Below are 20,659 nucleotides of genomic sequence, written 5' to 3' on the forward strand. Positions count from 1 at the left end.
TGCCTGTCAGACTCTTATCTTCTTGCTCTGTGACAGTGTTTCCTCTTCAGCGCTGTGACATCTAACCCCATAATGCAGAAAACAACAAAAAACTGAAGAATGTCTTTACAGTGGTGGTGATAGGAACCAGGGGTCGCCATGACTACAACACAGATATAGATATTTACTATCCAGAACCACCAGTGAACCTACACGAGTCTTCTGAGTTTATATGGAATGTTGATGATGGAAAATAGTGGAAAATCTGAAATAGCAAGTTTTCTTTGGGGACTATTTTGCCTCACAGCGCCCTGCATGTATCCCTCCACCATGAATGGAGTTTAAGTTCTCTAAACTATCATAAAACAGTGTCTCAGTCATCAGGAAGTGAATTCATAACCATTTCATGTAGGAACTTTCTGTGAGGGAGCTTTTAGAGGTGGACGTCTGGTTCCTATCACCACCACTGTGAACAGTTCTGACTCTGTAAGTTTATCTAGAACAGAGCGTTTCACACCAAACCACTCTGAAATTTTGAGAAATCAGTAAAATTCCTCATTTAGATCCGGAACCAAAGCCCACCCACTAAGACTAAACTATTGGATTCTGTGGAGTAGGAAGGGTGGAGGACGTCCATGTGTTACAGGTCTGCTACCTCTGAGGCCAACAAAATATTGTTTGGTAGTTCTTGTTGTAGTTTGGTATTTTCTAGTATGATTTGATTCTTTTGGTAATTTTTGGTGTGCTTTAGTAATTCTTGGTAGGGTTTGGCTTTTTGTGGTGTGGTTTTGTTGTTTTTGGTGTGATTTGGTAGTTCCTGGTATGGTTTGGTTCTTTTGGTAGGGTTTGGTAGTTCTTGGTGTGATTTGGCAGTTCTTCATATGGTTTGGTGGTTCTTGGTGTGATTTGGCAGTTCTTGATATGGTTTGGTAGTTTTTGGTGTGGTTTGGCAGTTCTTGATATGGTTTGGTAGTTCTTGGTGTGATTTGGTAGTTCTTCATATGGTTTGGTGGTTCTTGGTGTGATTTGGCAGTTCTTGATATGGTTTGGTAGTTTTTGGTGTGGTTTGGCAGTTCTTGATATGGTTTGGTTGTTTTTGGTAGGGTTTTGTAGTTCTTGGTGTGGTTTGGCAGTTCTTGATATGGTTTGGTTGTTTTTGGTAGGGTTATGTAGTTCTTGGTGTGGTTTGGCAGTTCTTGGTAAGGTTAAGCTTTGTTTTTTTGGTGTGTTTTGGCTAAGGTCTAGGTGGTTTTCGGCTAAGGTCTTCTTGGCATGGCTTGGTTGTTTTTGGTGTGGTTTCATAGTTCTTGGTATGGCTTGGTTGTTATTGGTGTGGTTCCATAGTTCTTGGTATGGTTTGGTTGTTATTGGTGTGGTTCCATAGTTCTTGGTATGGTTCGGTTGTGTTTGGTGTGGTTTCATAGTTCTTGGTATGGTTTGGTTGTTATTGGTGTGGTTCCATAGTTCTTGGTATGGTTCGGTTGTGTTTGGTGTGGTTTCATAGTTCTTGGTATGGTTTGGTTGTTATTGGTGTGGTTCCATAGTTCTTGGTATGGTTCGGTTGTGTTTGGTGTGGTTCCATAGTTCTTGGTATGGTTTGGTTGTTATTGGTGTGGTTCCATAGTTCTTGGTATGGTTCGGTTGTTATTGGTGTGGTTCCATAGTTCTTGGTATGGTTCGGTTGTGTTTGGTGTGGTTCCATAGTTCTTGGTATGGTTCGGTTGTGTTTGGTGTGGTTTCATAGTTCTTGGTATGGTTTGGTTCTTTTGGTGTGTTTCGGTAGTTTCTGCTGTTTAACAAATTGTGTGTTTATGTTCTATAAACTGGCTCTTAATAAAATAATAAAACGGCTAAAGCCTAACTGTGTGAAGTAGCGTCTTTTTGTTTTTAATAATTGTATCACAATGTAAAAAAAAATCGTTTGTGCTTCGTTGAGGGAAGGTGTTCTGTGTTTGGAAGGCTGCAGCGCGGCTTTATCAGTTTAACAAGCACAGCAGGTGGGGAAAAAACCTCACACTGCTACAGAATATTCTAAAGCCAGACAACATATTAGCGCTGATTCAGGACATGGACTGACAGCAAAGTCACTAAAAGAAAACAGATCGCAAGACAAATATAATTATTTTTGTGCATCTTAAAGCCATGGATGGCGTGTTGTCAGACATTTAAATCCTCCAACTTGATAAACAAATTGTGACAGTGGAAACGCTTAGCAATTAAATCGCTCAAGCCTGCTATCCACACACACCGCTACTCCACTTTTCCTTTGGATGTGTTTGTAAAAATGACCCAAAAACACAGACAAAATTCAGAAACATGTCCTGGTTAGTTGATTATATTTGGCCTCAAGAAAAACATTTTTCTGCTGGACTGTTAATTTAAATGTTACATTTCTCTCTGCTTCAGAAAAAAGATGTGTATTCATTCATTAAATCACTCTCTGATAACCCAATCAGCCGCTGCGTCTCCTTCTCCAAGGTCACTCGGCTGACACCGGGCGATGACACGTTTATCTTCATTTGTCCATTCTATTGCCATGGGAACCCTAGATCTCCCCTGATTGGACAAGCCAATGGAGCGAGTCAGGGTTTACTGGTACCAGTGTGTGTGTGTGTGTGTGTGTGTGTGTGTGTGTGTGTGTGTGTGTGTGTGTGTGTGGAATCCACACAAAGACGTTCACACATACAGGTATGTTCTACTTGCAGGATGATGACTGTATTAAATGTATATCAGGTTTGACTGCACAGTTCAGCTCAGTTTAAATGTAAAAGCAGATCCATTTATTTAACTTCCAGTCAAAACAGCCATTAAGTAGAATATATTCATTTTTCAGGAAATATTTCTGAGGAAATTAGATATGAGATAATCCACTTGCATAAGGAAGGAGAAAGTCAAAGGACAATAAATGAAAAACAAGAACAAAAACTGGAGTTGAACAGCTCCAGACAAAATGTGTCTCCTAACAACCACCTGGAAGAGCTGGTAGAATCCAAAACTGCCCCCATCAGATAAACAGCACTTAAAGCTTTGATCTTTGAGAGAGAGGAGAAAATCAAGCTGCTTCAGATCTGAAAACATCCACAGGTGTTTCTGTCCATCCTTCCACTGTGAGAAGACGACTCAGCGCTGTGGGTCTGAAAGGATGTGTAGCTGATCAAGAAGAACCTCACTGAGAAAAGGAGACGGACACATCAAACAAAGAAGCTGAACGATGGACTGACCACCCCAGAGTCCAGACCTCAACACCACTGAATGTGTTTGATTACTTCAGAAAATCATCAACCAGCTTCTGAGGGCGTTTTCACACTTGGACTGTTTCATTTCACAGTAATAGCACTTACGGTTGTCTGGGGCAGATCTAGCGGGGCAGAGATTTCACAAACTGACTTGTGGCATAGGCGGCATCTTATGACAGTGACGCGTTTAAAGTCACTGAGCTCTTCAGTGCAACCCATTTTACTGCCAGTGTTTGTCTATGGAGACTATTTTATACACCTGTTAACAATGGGTGTGGCTGAAACACCTGAACTCAGTAATTAGGAGGGGTGTCCTCATACTTTTGGCCATACAGTGTATGAACAGTGTTTTTTTTAGTGTTGCATACACTGCTGCACTGAACCGACTCACTGAATAACAGGCAGCCTGGGGGTTTCAGTGACATCACAATACAGAGCATCCACTAATCAAAGAGCACTTAAAGACGAGCACAGCATTCACAGAGAATGGGAGCGGTTACAAGTGCGTGAGAGAGAGAGAGAGACAGAGAGACAGACAGAGAGAGAGAGAGAGAGAGAGAGAGACAGAGAGAGAGAGAGAGACAGAGAGAGAGAGAGAGAGACAGAGAGAGAGAGAGAGAAAGAGAGAGAGAGAGAGAGAGACAGGCAGAGAGACAGACAGAGAGAGAGGGAGAGAGGTGGCAGACAGATGACAGACAGAGTATGATGAAGATTTATCAGATCAAGACAGGAAACACTGATAAAAATGACTGTTTAAAAGAGACAACAACAGAGGAGGGAGGAGAGAGAGGGGAGAGTAAAAAGAAAGGTAGGGGAGAGAAAGAGAAAAAGGCAGAAAGAAAATATAGAGAAAGAGAAAATGAGACAGAAAAAGAGGGGAAGAAAGAGAAACCAAAGAGAAAAGAAAAGGAAGAGAGAAAGAGAAGAAGAGAGAACAAAGAGAGAAAGGAAAGAAAAGAAAGAAAAGAAGAGAAAAAGTGTGAGAGAGAGAGATGGAGAGAAAGAAAAGAGCAAGATGAGCTAGCGAGAGAGAACAGAAAGGGAGAAAGAAAGAAAAGAGGGGGGATAGAAAAAAGGCAGAGAGATAGAGAGAAAGAAAAGAGAGTGCAGAGAGAGAGAGAGAAGAGAGAGAGACAGAAACGGAAAAAAAGAAAAGAGAGATAGCAAGAGAGAGAAAGAGAGAGTCAAAGAGCCAGCAAGAGAGTGTGAGAGAGAAAAGAAAGGGAGAAAGAAAAGAGGGGACAGAAGAAGGACAGAGAGATGGAGAAAAAGAAAGAGAGAAATACTGCAGAGAGACTGGAGATAAAAAGAGAAATGGAAAAAAGAAGACAGAGCTAGTGTGCGTGTGAGAAAGAGAGAGAGAGAGAAATAGAAAAAAGGAGAGAGAGAGAGAAATGAAAAAAAGGAGAGAGCTAGTGTGTGTAAGAGAGAGAGAGAGAAAAAGAGAGAAATAGAAAAAAGAAGAGCTAGTGAGAGAGAGAGAGAGAGAGATAGAAAAAAGACGAGAGAGATAGTGAGAGAGAAAGAGAGAGACAGAGAAATAGAAAAAAAGAAGAGAGAGCTAGTGAGAGAGAGAGAGAGAGAGAGAGAGAGAGAGAGAGAGAGAGAGCACTTTCCAGTCTCACATCATCTCTCTCGCCCTGCGCGTCTGAGTTGACCTTGGTAAGCTTGTGGCAATCAATGCAGCTGCTGCAGAAGTGGCGAGTGTGCGTTTCTCCTCACTCTCGCTCTCTGCAGCGCGTCTGTCTGTCTCCATCGTCTCTTCTGCAAGCGGACATTATTGACTTTCCTGCATAAACATTCTATTACTGCACTCTGAGCAGAAATGAACGCCAGGCCTGTTTTATATTAATAGAGCTCAATATACTCTCAAAACGGCATAAACACAGTACAGAATAAGATCTGAGAGCAGTCTGAGCTTTGATCCTTAATGCTCAGATTTACAGCCTGGACACTTTATCAGAAACCCCTCGCTTGGAGATCCACAGTTAGTGGAAGCACAAGGTAGGTGTTCCTAATAAAGTGGCCACTTACTGGAAGCACAAGGTGGGTGTTTCTAATAAAGTGGCCAGTGAGTGTATAGTACATACTGCCAGTCAATATTCATTGTACACTTCTGTGTGCGTGAGCAGACAGGAATACTAAAGGTCACTTTTCTAAATAAAGATCCCGTGTGGTTGGTTCCACCTGACACTAAAACGGGGTAAATATGAACCAAAACCACAGTGACACACTTTATATGCAGCTGCAGACACGGTTTCCCATGACTCACACACACACAGTCTATGTATATTCAGAAACCATCTCAGACCTTCTATCTACCTCAGGTGGATTTCTTAATGTCTAATGAACAAAGCAGAGTATCTGATACACAATACAATACAATACAATACAACATAAAAAATACAATTTTACAGAAAGGGAGATCCAGTGTAGACTTGCACTGGCATCCTGTTGCTTTACCTTCAGAACTAGCAAGAACAAATAGTCATGTTTCACCAGCACACAGTAACAGGCTTTTGTATTTATTAACTTTGACGTACGCACGGCGTCAAAATCATTTCAGGGTTGGGAGGGAAGGCATTCTGACCGTTGAGGGCTGCAGCACGGGTTTATCGGTTTAACAAGCACGATAACGTCTGCCTCGCACTGCTACGGAGTGCTCAAAGCAAAGTATTTAGACTGATATAAACATGGCCTACACATTAAAACTAAACAAGTTTGCATCATCTGACATTAAAACCAGCTAACTTGACTGCCAATCCACGGGTGATTCACAACACTATCGGCTAAAGTCTTCCAGATCAGCTAGATTTTAGCACACAGTGACTTTAATGGAGGGGAAACCTGATCCTAGATCAGCTGTACATGACAGATAATGTATGAATACAGTCACACACTTGTGGTTGGGATTTATAGGCCTGGAGTCGTTACAGTCAGACACTTATTAATCTGTGAGGAGAATGAAGCTCATTGTCTGTGAAAGGGTCATGTGAACGCAAACACACACACACACAAAGCAATAAAGCATCTGCTTCATTTTAATCACCCGTTAGCTCAACTATTACAACCTTTATCACTCTATCTCTGCCCCTCTCTGTCTCGATCTCTCTCTATCGCTCTCTCTCCATCTCCTTTCCTTTTGATTTCACTGTTATAATCAGTACAGAACCGTGACCATTACAGCTAGGCCTTCATTTCGGGCAATGAATGTCAAAAAATTTGAAAAAACCCACTTCCACTATAACGGTAATTTCTGCTAGCGCCTGTATGGGGTTTCTAGTATGTTAGTGCTAAGCTAATGCTTGAGTTATAACTAGACCTAGACTTAAAATTCCAATCACCAGCGGTGAACCATGACTACTAGAGCTAGGCCTTCATTTCAGGTCATAAATGTCAAAACTTAGTCAAGAAAATGAGAAAAAAAACCCACCTCTACTATAATACTAATTTGTCCCATTATAGGGTTTCTAGTATGTCAGCGCTAAGCTAACACTTCAACATGTTTTGTCAGTTGTAGTTCAAGATGTTGTTACTTCTTTTGGGAGATTTGCACTATTTTACTAGATAAAATGACCTAAACAAGTAAAAAAGTCTAGAAAGAAGTTATTTTATAATATCTGTGCAAAAATCTCAAAATGAGACATATAGACACATCAGCTAGACTTAAGACTAGACTTATACTTCAAATTCCACCTGCCAACGGTGAACCATGACTACTAGAGCTAGGCCTTCATTTCAGGTCATAAATGTTAAAATTTAGTCAAGAAAATGAAAAAAAAACCCACCCCTACTTTGATGCTAATTTCTGCTAGCACCTTTATGGGATCTTTGATAGTATGTTAGCGCTAAGCTAACGCTTCAACATCTTTGGGCATTTCTAGTTCTAGATGTTTGTTACTTGTTTTGGCAGATTAAGAGAATTTAATAGATAATGACTTAAAACATATTAAAAAAATGCCTGAAATAAGTGAAATAGTCTTATAATATCCATAGATCAACTAGATTATTTTGCCAGTGGCAAACTGTGAGTATTAGAACTTGGCCTTCGTTTCAGGCCATAACTGTCAGAACTTAGACCAAAAAAAAACAAAAAAAAACAAAACAAAACAAAACAAAAAAAAAACAACAAACCAAAAAAAACTAACAAAAAAACTACCTCTACTATAATGTTAACTGTTGCTAGCGTCCTTATGGGGTTTCCAGTACGTTAGCACTTATCTAATGCTGATATTGAGAACATCTTTGGTCACTCTAGATGATCTAGATATTTGTCATTTGTTTTGCCAGATATGACTATTTTACCAGATAAAATGACTTAAAACAAGTAAAAAAGTATAGAAATAAGTTACAGAAAATATATTGAAATACAGAAACAATAAAATACATCAACTAGAGTTAACAGCTGGGCCTTCATTTTGGGCCATAAATGTCAAAACTCTCTAATAGTATGTTATCACTAAGCTAACACTTTAACATCTTTTGTCAGTTCTAGATTAAAGACGGACACTTGAAGCTCATCATGGACGTTACATATGTTTTATTAGAAGCCTGCAAACATACTTTACCATATATATATATATATATATATATATGTACTTTGTTATATCATATCTATGTCAAAAACATGGTTGGTTGATTTTTGTCACTTCTTTTCATTTCAGCTTCTGAAAGCCTCTATATACACTTAGAAACCACAACAACAAAAAAATACCCTGATTGGACGATTTTACTCTGTGTTTCAATATTTTAGCAAAAGTTCACAATGAAATAAGTGCATTACTACAACACTTGCAGAGTCTGAATACACCAAGCGTGATGACTCTATTAAATAAAAATGACAGGCGTGTATTTTTCAGTTCCCAGAAATCATTAGGTCTTCTTTGAAGATCTGAGATCTTCCCTCTGACAAAACTCATCCATATATAAACCACATATTTCCACCATATACTCCTCTCTCTCTCCTTTCCTCTGTTTCTCCGCATCTCTGTGTGAAATCTCTCCATCTCAGCGGTTGGCAGTGTGTTGGTATGCATTCGGACATGCCCAGAGCATGTTCAAGTCAAGCACAGTTCACGGCTCTTGCCGGATTCAACCGGTTCCAGTGTTCCGGTATCACGGCTTTTAGGGGAAACCTGTTCCCGCATCAGTGAGTCTGGATCAATGCCGCCAGCCGCTCACCAGTCCCTCAGGAAAGGGCAGGGATGCTGCAGGAGCTTTATGTAATCAGAAACCTGTGAAGGGGAACTGTTTCTCGCTCTCGGTTCTCATGCCTTTATGTTTCACACTGAAAGTCCGATCTGGGCTGCCAGCCATGTGCCTGGCATTCCTGGTGCCAGGAAGAGCCTCCCAGGCCAAGAGTTGGCACAGTCAAGCGGGGTTGAGAGTGTTAGGGAAATACCTTAGGCTGGAAAAAAATGGTGCAATTCCAGCTAAATGGGCAGTTATACTGCAGAAAACGATATCTAGGGAAGGGAAATGATCTTAGATCCAGTTCATATATCTAGTAGGTCTCATTTTGAGATTGGTGCCACATGTTTCTAGACGTTTGTTACTTGTTTTGGAATATTTTACAACATAAAATGACTTAGAACAAGCAAAAAATTTGTAATATTGGATACATCCAAGGGGCAAATAGATCTCTCAGACCATCTAAATGTCTCAAAATCAAAAATTCTTTGTGGTCCTTTAAAAAACAGACTTATCATGAAGTTTTGCTGTCCATTAGGGAGAAACAGACACTCAAATACAAATTCAGGGAAAGCTTATTGTTTATCTGCTTCACAATCTATGAACTTTAATATTATCAGCAGCACTGCTCTGCCTCAGGGTGGCGCTGTAGCAAATTAGTTCACCCAGTTGGTCCTTTGTAGCTTAAATTATGCTCAGAATACCTCTGAAAAACTTTACAGTGAGCTGCAGCAGATCTGAAAACTCGCCCAGTTTCCCAAGAGTTTGGAGTGAAGAGTGACTGTTCCTCATTTCTCACACTGAAGACAGAAGAGGAGACGAGGAAGATCTCAGTTACTGTGAGGAAGAGCGCAGAACCACTCTAGAACAGAGACTCTACAGAAGAGGAGACGAGGAAGATCTCAGTTACTGTGAGGAAGAGCGCAGAACCGCACTAGAACAGAGACTCTACAGAAGAGGAGACGAGGAAGATCTCGGTTACTGTGAGGAAGAGCGCAGAACCGCACTAGAACAGAGACTCTACAGAAGAGGAGACGAGGAAGATCTCAGTTACTGTGAGGAAGAGCGCAGGACCGCACTAGAACAGAGACTTTACAGAAGAGGAGACGAGGAAGATCTCAGTTACTGTGAGGAAGAGCGCAGAACCGCACTAGAACAGAGACTCTACAGAAGAGGAGACGAGGAAGATCTCAGTTACTGTGAGGAAGAGCGCAGGACCGCACTAGAACAGAGACTCTACAGAAGAGGAGACGAGGAAGATCTCAGTTACTGTGAGGAAGAGCGCAGAACCGCACTAGAACAGAGACTCTACAGAAGAGGAGACGAGGAAGATCTCGGTTACTGTGAGGAAGAGCGCAGAACCACACTAGAACAGAGACTCTACAGAAGAGGAGACGAGGAAGATCTCGGTTAATGTGAGGAAGAGCGCAGAACCGCACTAGAACAGAGACTCTACAGAAGAGGAGACGAGGAAGATCTCGGTTACTGTGAGGAAGAGCGCAGAACCGCACTAGAACAGAGACTCTACAGAAGAGGAGACGAGGAAGATCTCGGTTACTGTGAGGAAGAGCGCAGAACCGCACTAGAACAGAGACTCTACAGAAGAGGAGACGAGGAAGATCTCGGTTACTGTGAGGAAGAGCGCAGAACCGCACTAGAACAGAGACTCTACAGAAGAGGAGACGAGGAAGATCTCGGTTAATGTGAGGAAGAGCGCAGAACCGCACTAGAACAGAGACTCTACAGAAGAGGAGACGAGGAAGATCTCGGTTACTGTGAGGAAGAGCGCAGAACCGCACTAGAACAGAGACTTCACAGAAGAACAGCTTATAAACAAAACATGTTAGCGCCATTAAAGCTAGCACTAGCGCCACTAAGGTGAGTAAGCTAGCAGTTAGCCAACACTGGATTAGCCAGCCCACATGGGAGCCTCGAATACCAAGGAGTATTTCACACACTGGATAGTTTAACTAGATTTAAGATGAATTCACTTGTTAAGGCAGCACTGGAAGAGTTTTACCTCAGCACAAAGTCCTAATCAAGAGTTATAAGGCATAGCAATTAGCAAACACTAGCATACAGACGACAGTTGTCCATTTTCAGATGATTTCACCCAGGTGGGGCTCTAGTATTCCCAGCCAGTTCTAATACTGAGCGCCGGAATGCTAGTTATTCCCCATGGGAGTGGATCAGTTCAGTATAGAGGACTTTCTGTGCTATTATAAACATCAGAAAGAACACAATAAGCGTGGATGTTATGTTCCTGACATGTAGTCCAGCAGGACCTTTGGAAAGGTCAGCGAACAGATGGGTTCAGAGCAGCATGAAGCGCTGCTAAGATCTAGCTCCTGCTAAGTGAAGCAGCAGGAGATTCGCCTGAAAAAAAAAAACAAACACAAAAAGCCACTTGCTACCGACACGCTAGCAACACCAGAATCAAACCCGCCTCTAAGATGAAGAACCTCTAAAAACCTGGAGCATGTTACAAAAAAACTCAACACAGTCTCAGAAATGCTAAAGAGATGCTAAGAACAACCTGCACCTACCTCTGTAGGAGACAGCAAAGGTGTCTGAGGTTAACGGTAGAGACATCATGCTTTTAGGCACTTCAGTTCACATGCCACAAGCTCTGCAGGTGTATTTTAAGTCTCTTGCCCACAAATAAAGCAATGGCAACGTGAACTGCCTCGTATTAAAATATCCGCATCTTGTAGCGTGCTAGCTCAGCTCTGAACAGGACTTTCGTACCTAGCAACACGCTATCTTTTCTCTGTACGTTAAAGGAGGGGAGGTGGGGTAGAGTAAGTCCTAGGGCATGGAGAGGCTTGGAGAGGCTTGGACGAGAAGCAAACACCAGGGGCAAAAATCTGCCCCATCACATTTCTCTAGAACTTTCTTTAGCCTAGCTAACTCTGGTGAAGAGACTGCTTTGAGGTGTCGGGCAAAAAAAGGTCAGGCCGAGCATCCAACTGACCACAAAGCCTTACAACACCTGCCACTGCTGTAGTGGCGGCTGATGTGACAGCTCTGCTTGCAGAATGATCTCAGCTTCTGCTGTTGCTGATGGGGAAAACAGATTTCTTCCACCATCTGCTTCTTCAATGATTCATCAGGCCAAAAAGTGCTTGCTCATAGCTCAGCCTGCACCACTTCGGTTGTGACTTCAGGCTAAAGTGGATACAATATTGCTTTTCCATTTTTGAGCCTTTTTAATTTTCTTTAATAATAATAAAAAATGAGTTTGTAGAAATGTTTCAGATGTTAGCATATAAAACAGCACTGTGCAAAAGCAGAAACATTTATTTCAACCACTAAAATCTCAGGCGTATTATATAATAAGTCTTGTTAATCAGTAACTACAGTGGCTTCAATGCAAACTAGCTGAGCTGTTCTTAAGTTATAGACGTGTAATAAAACTTTAGGCCTGCCAGTGGGCCCTGGCCATTTAAGGGGTTCATTTCCAGTCAATATGGCCATTAAACACATTTTTGTGCTATTTCTGAGGAGATATAAGATGATACACCTGCATAAGGAAGGGGGAAGTCCAAAATGAAAAAAAACAGGAGCTTCTAAAACTGGAGTTAAAGGAGCCAGTTGTGAGACTTTTATTAAATTATCAACAGAATGTAAAGAAAAACAGTTTTGAAGTTATGTCAAAGACGTCTGTGTACCATGATGCAGAGATATCTACTGATGTTGCTGTTCACTCCTGTGGCTCCTGTCACTCATGTCTACTGAAGCTAGCAGGCTAACCAGCTAGCCCCAGTTGTCCAATCTTGTAATACCACTTTGTACCTCAAGAAGCAACAGTGAGTAACTGTAACGTCGAGTCTGCCATCAGTACAACAAGAGAGGGTGAAGAAGTATCCACCCACTCTCAACAAGAAACCACAAAGAAAAGAAATAACGCAAACAGAAGCAAAACAAAGTCAGCCCTGGCGCTGCTTTCAACGAGTAAAGGAATAAAGTTTGAAACTCGCAATGTTTCTTCTAGACTAGTAAGTAAACAGCAGGAGGAGTGAAGAGGGAGGAGGAGCAACTGTGTGGAGTATCAATTTGATGGGTTACATCATCTCACATATTGCTTCTTTAAAAACTGGAGTTAAAAAATGATTAAAAGTTACAGACAAAATGGGATTCCAAACAACCATACAAGACCTGGATGACCACCAAACTGTTTTGGAAAAGACACCTCAACTATGGGTCTGAAAGGATGTGTAGCTGCTAAAAATCCATCACTGAGCCTCTGGTGCTCTCAGAACAATGGACTGACCACCCCAGAGCCCATTTGAATGTGTTTGGGATTACTTGGATGGTAAACAGCAGAAAATGCAACCAACTTCTAAGACTGAACTTTCTTTGAGAAACTGAAAGTGAGTCTCCTGAAAAGACTGGAAGCTGGAATAAAGGTGGAAAGAGTGCCACACTACATACTGAAAATGCCAGTATTATATTTAGCTGTTATTGAAAAATGAATAACTTGTATATAATGGCTGTTTTGACTGGAAATTAAGGGAAATGAAAGGATGGTCTTAAACCTTTGCACAGTACTCCACATAAACACAACCATTCAGTGAAGCTGACCTCAGGATTGTCTGCCCTTGCAGGAGCCAGCGTCTACCGCTTGTTGTCAAAACATGATGATTTTATGTGCAGCATTACCTGGTGCATTAGCACGTCCCAACGAAAGCACAATAACCACAAAATACCCAAAAGCAGATCAGTCGTTTGCAAAGGCGAGTCCCTACATGTGCGGGTGCTATGGTATTTTTATCTGCAGCATGTTAGCTGTGTAATAATAGGGGGCAGTTGCATCTCCAAGCTAGTATTACAACAAAAATAAGGGTCTCTATGAAACAGGATCAGCGAAAGTTACTGGGTACTCCGCAGCCTGAGTCTCTAACCTGGCCACTATTCCATCCTTAAAAGCTTCAGGTTTCTGATGGACGGTCTTTCAGAGGTGAACAGGCTCAGAGGGAACAAGTCGATGAGTGCTGGTGTAATCTCGCTGTGTGGTAGTGAGCCATGCAAAAACACAGGCCCAGGCGGCGGACGCCCTAAACGGCCTTCAGCTCCCAGAACGTCACGCCTCATCAATCCCCAAGAACGGAGGTATGATAATGCATAACTGCCAACGTCTTGGTCCTAGAGACAGATTACAGCTCATCCCGGGTTAGAACAGGCGTCTGGATGCCTGGATGCCATCTCCAAACACACAGTTGTATCTTAACCCACCTTCAAGCAGCTAAGCAACAGTGGAGAGGAATTCACAGTTGTATTTTAAATGTAAACATGCCCACTTAAGCAGGGGTTTATTTTGACACAGTCATTTGACTGAGTCAAACACCGTCCTCGGCCCTCTTCTGCTTTCAGCTGCTTGAGTCATCCGGAGCTGACAGAAAATAAAGCTTGTCTCCACATCAAAATAGCTCAGTGTAGTCGAGGGACGGCCTGGAAGAGTTGACTACTCAAGCATCCCTGATGTTGACTAGAACAGCCTTCTACAAATAGGCTAAATTAAAGTGAAATATTTAAAAATATGCCTCAATCTTCAAGAAACCTTGCCCGAATGCCTAAAAGAAGGCATGCTGATAATGTACTGCCTCATTTCCTTATTTGTTAAAGCAATAAGATATGGAAAAGAACATATTTTGGTGGGCACTGCTGAAATCAGAAGTAGGCAATTGTACTCTGCAACGTCCAGGACAAAACAAACAAATTTTTAGGACACTACAGCTACGGAACGGCTTCGCACAACTTGCTAAAAGAACAAGGAATTCTTTCAGATGGATTCCAGCATGGTCCAAACAGTGTGAGGCCCTGGAGTGGAGGCTGATAGAGGCTGTATAATCCCCAGATAGAGAGAAATAGAGAGAGACAAGAATGAGAGAGAGATAACTGGCTTGCCTCGCTGGAAACAAACAAGGGGGGCATGGTGTGTATCTGCCCAAAAGAAGCACGGGGTCTGCACACTGGCTACGGTCAGCTGATGGGCTTTTAAATGGAGAGAAAGAGAAAGAAAGAGAGACAGGGACAGACAGAGAGAGAGAGAGTGCTAAATGAATGCTAAACAAATGCCTTTTGAATGCTAAACGTTTCATTTAGGACCAAACTGGTGCTGAGCAAAGAAATGTTTCAGAATGGAACTGATACCTAGTTTTAAAGGGATAAGGGAAACTCTTGCTTTGATCTTCTCTAAAACTAGATGATCAGCAGCTTGCCATGAGAAGTCTTTCTTTGGCTTCAAAGCATCCTCAAGAACTTTATCAAGCTCATTGACTCTTGGCGTTGCACAAATTCCACAGCTAATTTCCATTTAGGCAAATCACATCCATTTCAGTGAATAAAGCACCTGAGCCAGTTGTGAAAGTACATTAATATTCATGACTACTTATCTCTGGCAACTGAACAAAAATCTTTAAAAAAGGAACCTCAAATAAAAGACCTCACTAAAGATAAAACTCAATAAGAATAAGATTGTGTCAAGTGATTCTGAGGCAATAACGATTCCTGCACAGTGACAACCAGGACTGAAATCACAAACCTACTTTAGAGATACTCTAATGTCAGGTAGTTGAAATCTCACTATGCTTAATATATATGTTCATTTCTCTACTGAAGGTCCGAACATTGGACTAATTGGCAATCTTCCACTTTAGGCATCACAACCAACTCACAAACAAAAGCACACAACCCAAAAAAATACCCACAGAACTGGTTCTTACCTGTGATGTTTTTTGGGAGGTGGTGGAGGAGGTTTGGGGTCAGTGCTGGCTGCAGTCCCTGATGAAGCGAGCTCTAGGGAGGTTGTGAGCGGAGCTGGGTTGGAGCTGGCTCTGGCCAGCATGCTGCCACACTGTGTGCCCTCTTGGGCTCGGACGCCTGCCTGCTTCTGACTGGTGCTATTGTTGCTGTCGGTGCCTGGTGTGGAGTTGCCCTCGCCCTTCCCCGCAGGGTTCCATTCTTTTGCTTCTGACCCCCAGACAGCAGGCCCATTGATGGAGCTGCTGGATCCGCCATGAGGGACTCCCTTCTGGGCAGCCCCCTGCTCAGACTCACACTCCTCCTCTACTTCCTCAATACGACCCTCCAGACTCCTGGAGTTGCTGTGGAGCTTCTGTCGCCGCTCCAGGTGAGTGCTAGCAAGGGCGTCCACCTGAGGTGACTTGGATGCTACCTCTTTGGGAACCAGAGTCAGGTGGAAACTAAGCTCAGGTAGGGTAACCGGGGACAGGCTCGAGGTGCCCAGTTTTGGAGATCGGGAGTTTCTCTTGGGGGGAATGGGTGGGCTGGATTGGGGTTTGGTCTGGACGGAAGCTGTGGAGGTCATAGATGTTGTCTCTGTTGTAGCTGGAGAAGATGGCCAATTGAAAGTCGGGCTGGAGGGGTCGTCCGGGGTTGTGGGACTGAAGTGAAGCCACTGTGTGCTCACGGCAGAGTCGGGGCTGCTCAGGTAGAAGGTCCGGTTGTTCTCTTCTGTGTGGGCTGCCATGACAGTTATAGTTGTCCTCTGATTTTCCACATTGCTGCTGACCTCCGCATCCACCTGAGGCTGAGGCTTCGCACCGACCTGTGGACGCCGTTTCCGTTTGGTGCTCTCAGCATAGATTGGCTCGCCATCCCCTTGCCCATTTGCACGCCCCGAAGAAGAGGGACTCTCGGGACCACAAGTATGGAAAACATCCGTTCCGCTCATTGAGTCTGTGCTGCTGCGGTATGAACATGAATCCGACAAGCTGACATTCCGGGAATCAGGGGTTGCCGCGGGCGAAGATGAAGCACTTGACATCTCCTTGCTCACAAAGTTCACGCCATTTCCTGGCACAGTCGTTATCGCCACAATTCCGAGAGGTGCCTGTGTGTCCTGTACAGGAGACCCTAAGGTTGCGACCCCATCGCAGCTTCCTGAAAGTTTTTTCTGTCCCTGATTGTGAAGAATCAAATCCTGGGGACCTGTGTAAGTGCTCTTGGACAATTTGGCCACCTGTGGCCTGTATGGGTCACCATTCCCATTTTCCTTTAGACTGTGAGGGTTGAGGCCATCCTCCTGTGTCACAAAGACGCTGCTGGTTATCACAGAGTCTTTGGGGAAACCAGTAGGAGAGAGTGCACTTGTGGAAACCCTGCTAGGATAATCCAGTTTGCTGGAAATGCTGTTCTGCAGCACCACCTCCCTCAGTGCCTTACTGCAGCCATTGCTGTCTATGTACAGAGGAGCCAGATCCAGAATCTTCTTCAGTCTGACGGGGCTCTTCTGGGACTCCTGAAACACAATGACAGCAGTAGGCAAATGTACATCCCAATCAGAAAGTGCACCGCAGAGGATTCACCGGTGAGTACCCCACAGTGACAGACACAATTTAATTAAAATGTCAGCTGCTTCTGCCCACATGGTTCATAAAATTCTGTTTCAGATTCTACAGTTCGTGAGCATGCTTACTCTGAGACTCTTTCTTGCTTAGCTAACAAATTTTAGACTTATTTCAGTTTAATCCTGGGGTTTCTGTCTCATGACGGTGGTTTTTTGCCAGGTTACCTCATCAACTTTCTTACCTTCCTTCCCTTTCATGTTTCATGTGATTGGCCATTTTACTGAAAACGTTATGCTATGAGTGTCTAAACCTGAGTTAACTGAAAAAGTTGTTACCCGCTGTTGTAAAATGAGCTACCTGTGGTTCCACCACATATTTTGACTTCTTATTTGTAGTTGAAACTCTATTATGTGTGTTATTCTCTTGTTTTGCCTTGTCGCCTACTGTGAGCAGCGTCACAACAAAAATTGAGAAACTGATATTAAGTTTGTGATGCGCTCATTTTAGCAATCTGTTAAGATTTTCAAAGCCATGTAGCAAACGCCCAGCCTTAGTCTGGAACTTCCGGAATTCTAGCCCACGTTTCTCCAGCTTCTATCAGCATTACTGCAAATTAGTGCTTCAAGATTATTCATTTTTATCTCGAAATTGCACTTTGAAAGAGTTCAATTTTCAAATTTTAATTTTTTAATTTTAATTTTTATTATAATCTTATAGTCTGTTATCCACAACGCTGATATGTTGCAACTTTTAAATAAAGGAAATTTAACCTAATAACATGGGGCTAGTTAACAGCTTTTACACTAATTCGACTAATCAGAAGCAACCAAACATTCAACATCACAATCACAATTAACTGGTAGGTTTTGGGTTATTAAACTTAGATACTGTGTTAACACTAACTTAGATATTGTGATAAGCTGGTCTTCTTAGCCCAGAGAAGGCCCTTAACTCACTATGTAGAAAAACAAACAAATAAAATCATAATTGCAATGTCAGTCAGAAAAATCGCAATTACATACTTTTCCAAATATTGTTCAGCCCTAAATCGAATGCAGTTTTATTCTAGATCAGTCTCCTTACTGTGAAAGGCTTAATAAAGATGGGTCGTATGATATAAAAATACCCCAAACATTCATGATGGTTCATAAAACAGGATTTTTAGTTAGCCAGATAACACCCCAAGCCTGTGAAACTGTAGGGGTAAGAGATTATTTGTCAAACGTCCCCCACAGTGAGCCAGGAAACCACAGTTCTGCTGTTGATGCGATAGGAAAACACTCACATTATCTAGATATTTAAGAAAGCGTTCCAACAGACTGCACTCTATTTGATAATAGGCAACCCATCTGTGGAAGCCACTTCAATTATTCCTCCAGTTCAGCAGATGTCCCCTTGATGTGATTAATATTTCCCACATGAGTACAGTTTGTAATGAGTCACAGAGATGCTTAAGACGTGCTTTGACTCTCACTCATTAAAGCGTGCCTGGTGTCAGTGAATTGTATTGCAGGGCAGAGAGACCCAGCTTGAACCTGTCAGATGCTGCAACTGTGCTCAACCATGAAACACCACATTTCACTAATTGGACTCCCTCTGTTGAGGAGAGCTTCTTAGCAGTAACAAGTGGTGACGCATAAGATTAGAAAAAATACCAGCAGTGGTTTAACACTTAAGTATGCCAACTTTATGTTAACATATGACGCAGTCCAGATTCTGAGCAGTCAGTGCACAGGTCACCACTACTGTCTGATATTCTCTGAGGGCAGCCAGGCAAGAAATGTTCGTATGGTTGCTGCTACTAGTATGACAGCACGTCAAACTGAAGGTTTAACATTTGCACATTTTTAGATATTTCTGCATAACTAAATGGTTAAGATGTAAACATGTCTGCATGGTTTGATGTGACTTTATTGTCCACATTCCATATAGACTCGTGTAGGTTCACTGGTGGTTCTGGATAGTAAATAAAATGTCTATATTTGTGTTGTAGTCATGGTGACCCCTGGTTCCCATCACCACCACTCTAAAGACAGTCTCTACAATCAACCATTTCACACCAAACCACTTGATTATGCAGAAATTTGAAAAGAAAAAAAAAAAACAAAAAAAAACAGAATTCCCCTGTAATCAGGACATCTCTACTTAGTTAATTTGTTTATTTACCTCAGTTACCTGATCTGAGTTCATGTTGATGTGCGTTGCGGTTTCGTTTATGTCCGTGTTCATCATAGTCGGCCGGACGGCGATGGTGGGTTTGCTGTAGGGGGAAGGCGAAGTGCCCCCATCCTCCTCGTCCCCACCCACACTGGTCCTGGCGCAGACGCTTCGGCAGACGCCACCGGCCGTTTCCGTCTGCGTGTGGGCGCTGCGCGGGTGGAAGCAGTTCTTACACGAGCCGGGTTTCCACACGTGCTCTGCAAACTCGCCGCACGCAGACATCTTAACGGGAACCTGAACGTCCCGCTAGCTGAGGACTACCTGTGGGTCACTGCCAGGCAGAGCTGGTGGAGCAGAGGATGGGGCATTTGGGCATTGTGTGTAGGAGGGACCGTGGTTGACCGCAGGAGAAGCCTGAGAACAGAGGAACAGAATTAGAGATTTAGAAGAAGAACTAGGGTCTGTCTCACAAAGCAGGATTCCTGGCTTAGCTAGATAACTTGGATTTTCACTGAGCTGTATCACCATGGCAACTTGCCATATCGCATGGCTTACCTGCTGCAGTGCAGGTTAAGCTCAGGATTAAGGATCATAAACAGCTCTTTAATTAATCAGGGCTGAGCTTCTGACCAATCAGGCACTTAGGATAGAGATAGAGCCCTCCAGTCCCTTTTGGGTCACTTATTTTTTTTTCTTTGTGACATTTGAGGTGTCAATTGCTGGCAGAAATGTATAACTTTGTGTCATCAGCAAAGCTACAAAAAATTATATAATTTTCCCTGATGAGGTAACAAATACAAAGAGAAAAGCAAAGGCCCTAGAACTGAACCTTGGGGTACTCCACAAGTGTAATATCTTTTAAATGAACGATTTCCCAGTGAAATGAAAAAATGGCTGTTTAATAAACATGAGTTAAACCATTCTAAAACTGTGCCCGAGAGGCCGACCCAGCATTCAAGATCGTGCATTGGAATCCTGTGATCAACTGTATCAAAGGCTGCACTAATATTCAATAAGACCGGAATAGAAGGATTACGAGCATCAGTGCTGAGCCAGAGGTCACAGACATGACTGAGATATATGAGGTAACTTCAGATGGCTATACTAACCATAGCCGAAGTTAGCAAAGACATTTCTCTGATTTCAATGCTACCTCAACAAGCCAACATCCACCGAGAATAAAATAATTTACCTAATGTCTCTGCTAAAAGAAAACAGCAGAGACCAGCATGAATTCCATGCTAATCTATGGTGGTTTATGCTGGTTTACACTGGTCTGGTGCCCGTTTAGCACCCAGTATGGTCATGCTGGTTGACTAGCATACCAGCATCCAAAACACAACATATGCTGGTCTAGCATTAGCTCAAAGATGGCTAAAAGATTTCCCTTCACTTTTGAATGAGTTAATTTTATGTACAAACTTCTGCTCATGCACGTTTAAACCTAACATGACAACTTTTAATGGCGTAAACTATTTTTGATATACTGGGTTTCACAACTTTGAATCAGATCAGATAACTTTTGGACAGCTGTAATCTGCAGGAGGGAACTTTAGTCTGAATGAATGTTCACTTGGTATTCCTGCCAAACAAGGTAATTCAAATATGACAGTTATTTCAGGATTCTTTGTTCTCAATTGTTCTCTGTGGCTCAACACACACACACTCGTCTCTTGAATGGAATATTGGCTTATGTAAGCGACTTTGGCTTAACCGATCAAATGAAAGTACCTAACACCCACTTGGGGAAGCCAAAAGCCATCAGCTACCGTAAACTCCCCA

The 20,659-nt window shown here is 42.6% G+C and overlaps 1 protein-coding gene across 2 annotated transcripts in view; it reads right to left on the reverse strand.

The window, feature by feature from the left end:
- The window catches only part of LOC118819901 (inactive tyrosine-protein kinase PRAG1), a 45,634-nt gene that overhangs the window by 16,465 nt on the left and 8,510 nt on the right, over nt 1-20,659 (reverse strand). Inside the window, exons 2-3 of one of the 2 annotated variants that reach the window (XM_036587896.1) lie at nt 18,893-19,291; nt 15,131-16,668 (exon numbers count right to left, since the gene is read on the reverse strand). In XM_036587896.1, the coding sequence (XP_036443789.1) occupies nt 15,131-16,668; nt 18,893-19,159 (1,805 nt within the window). In that variant the 5' untranslated portion in view covers nt 19,160-19,291. Of the gene's footprint in view, nt 1-15,130; nt 16,669-18,883; nt 19,292-20,659 lie in introns of both variants that reach the window. The other variant, XM_036587895.1, reaches the window with a different exon arrangement.

Source organism: Colossoma macropomum, unplaced genomic scaffold (assembly GCF_904425465.1).
Source record: "Colossoma macropomum unplaced genomic scaffold, Colossoma_macropomum, whole genome shotgun sequence".
NCBI classification, from domain to species: Eukaryota; Metazoa; Chordata; class Actinopteri; order Characiformes; family Serrasalmidae; genus Colossoma; species Colossoma macropomum.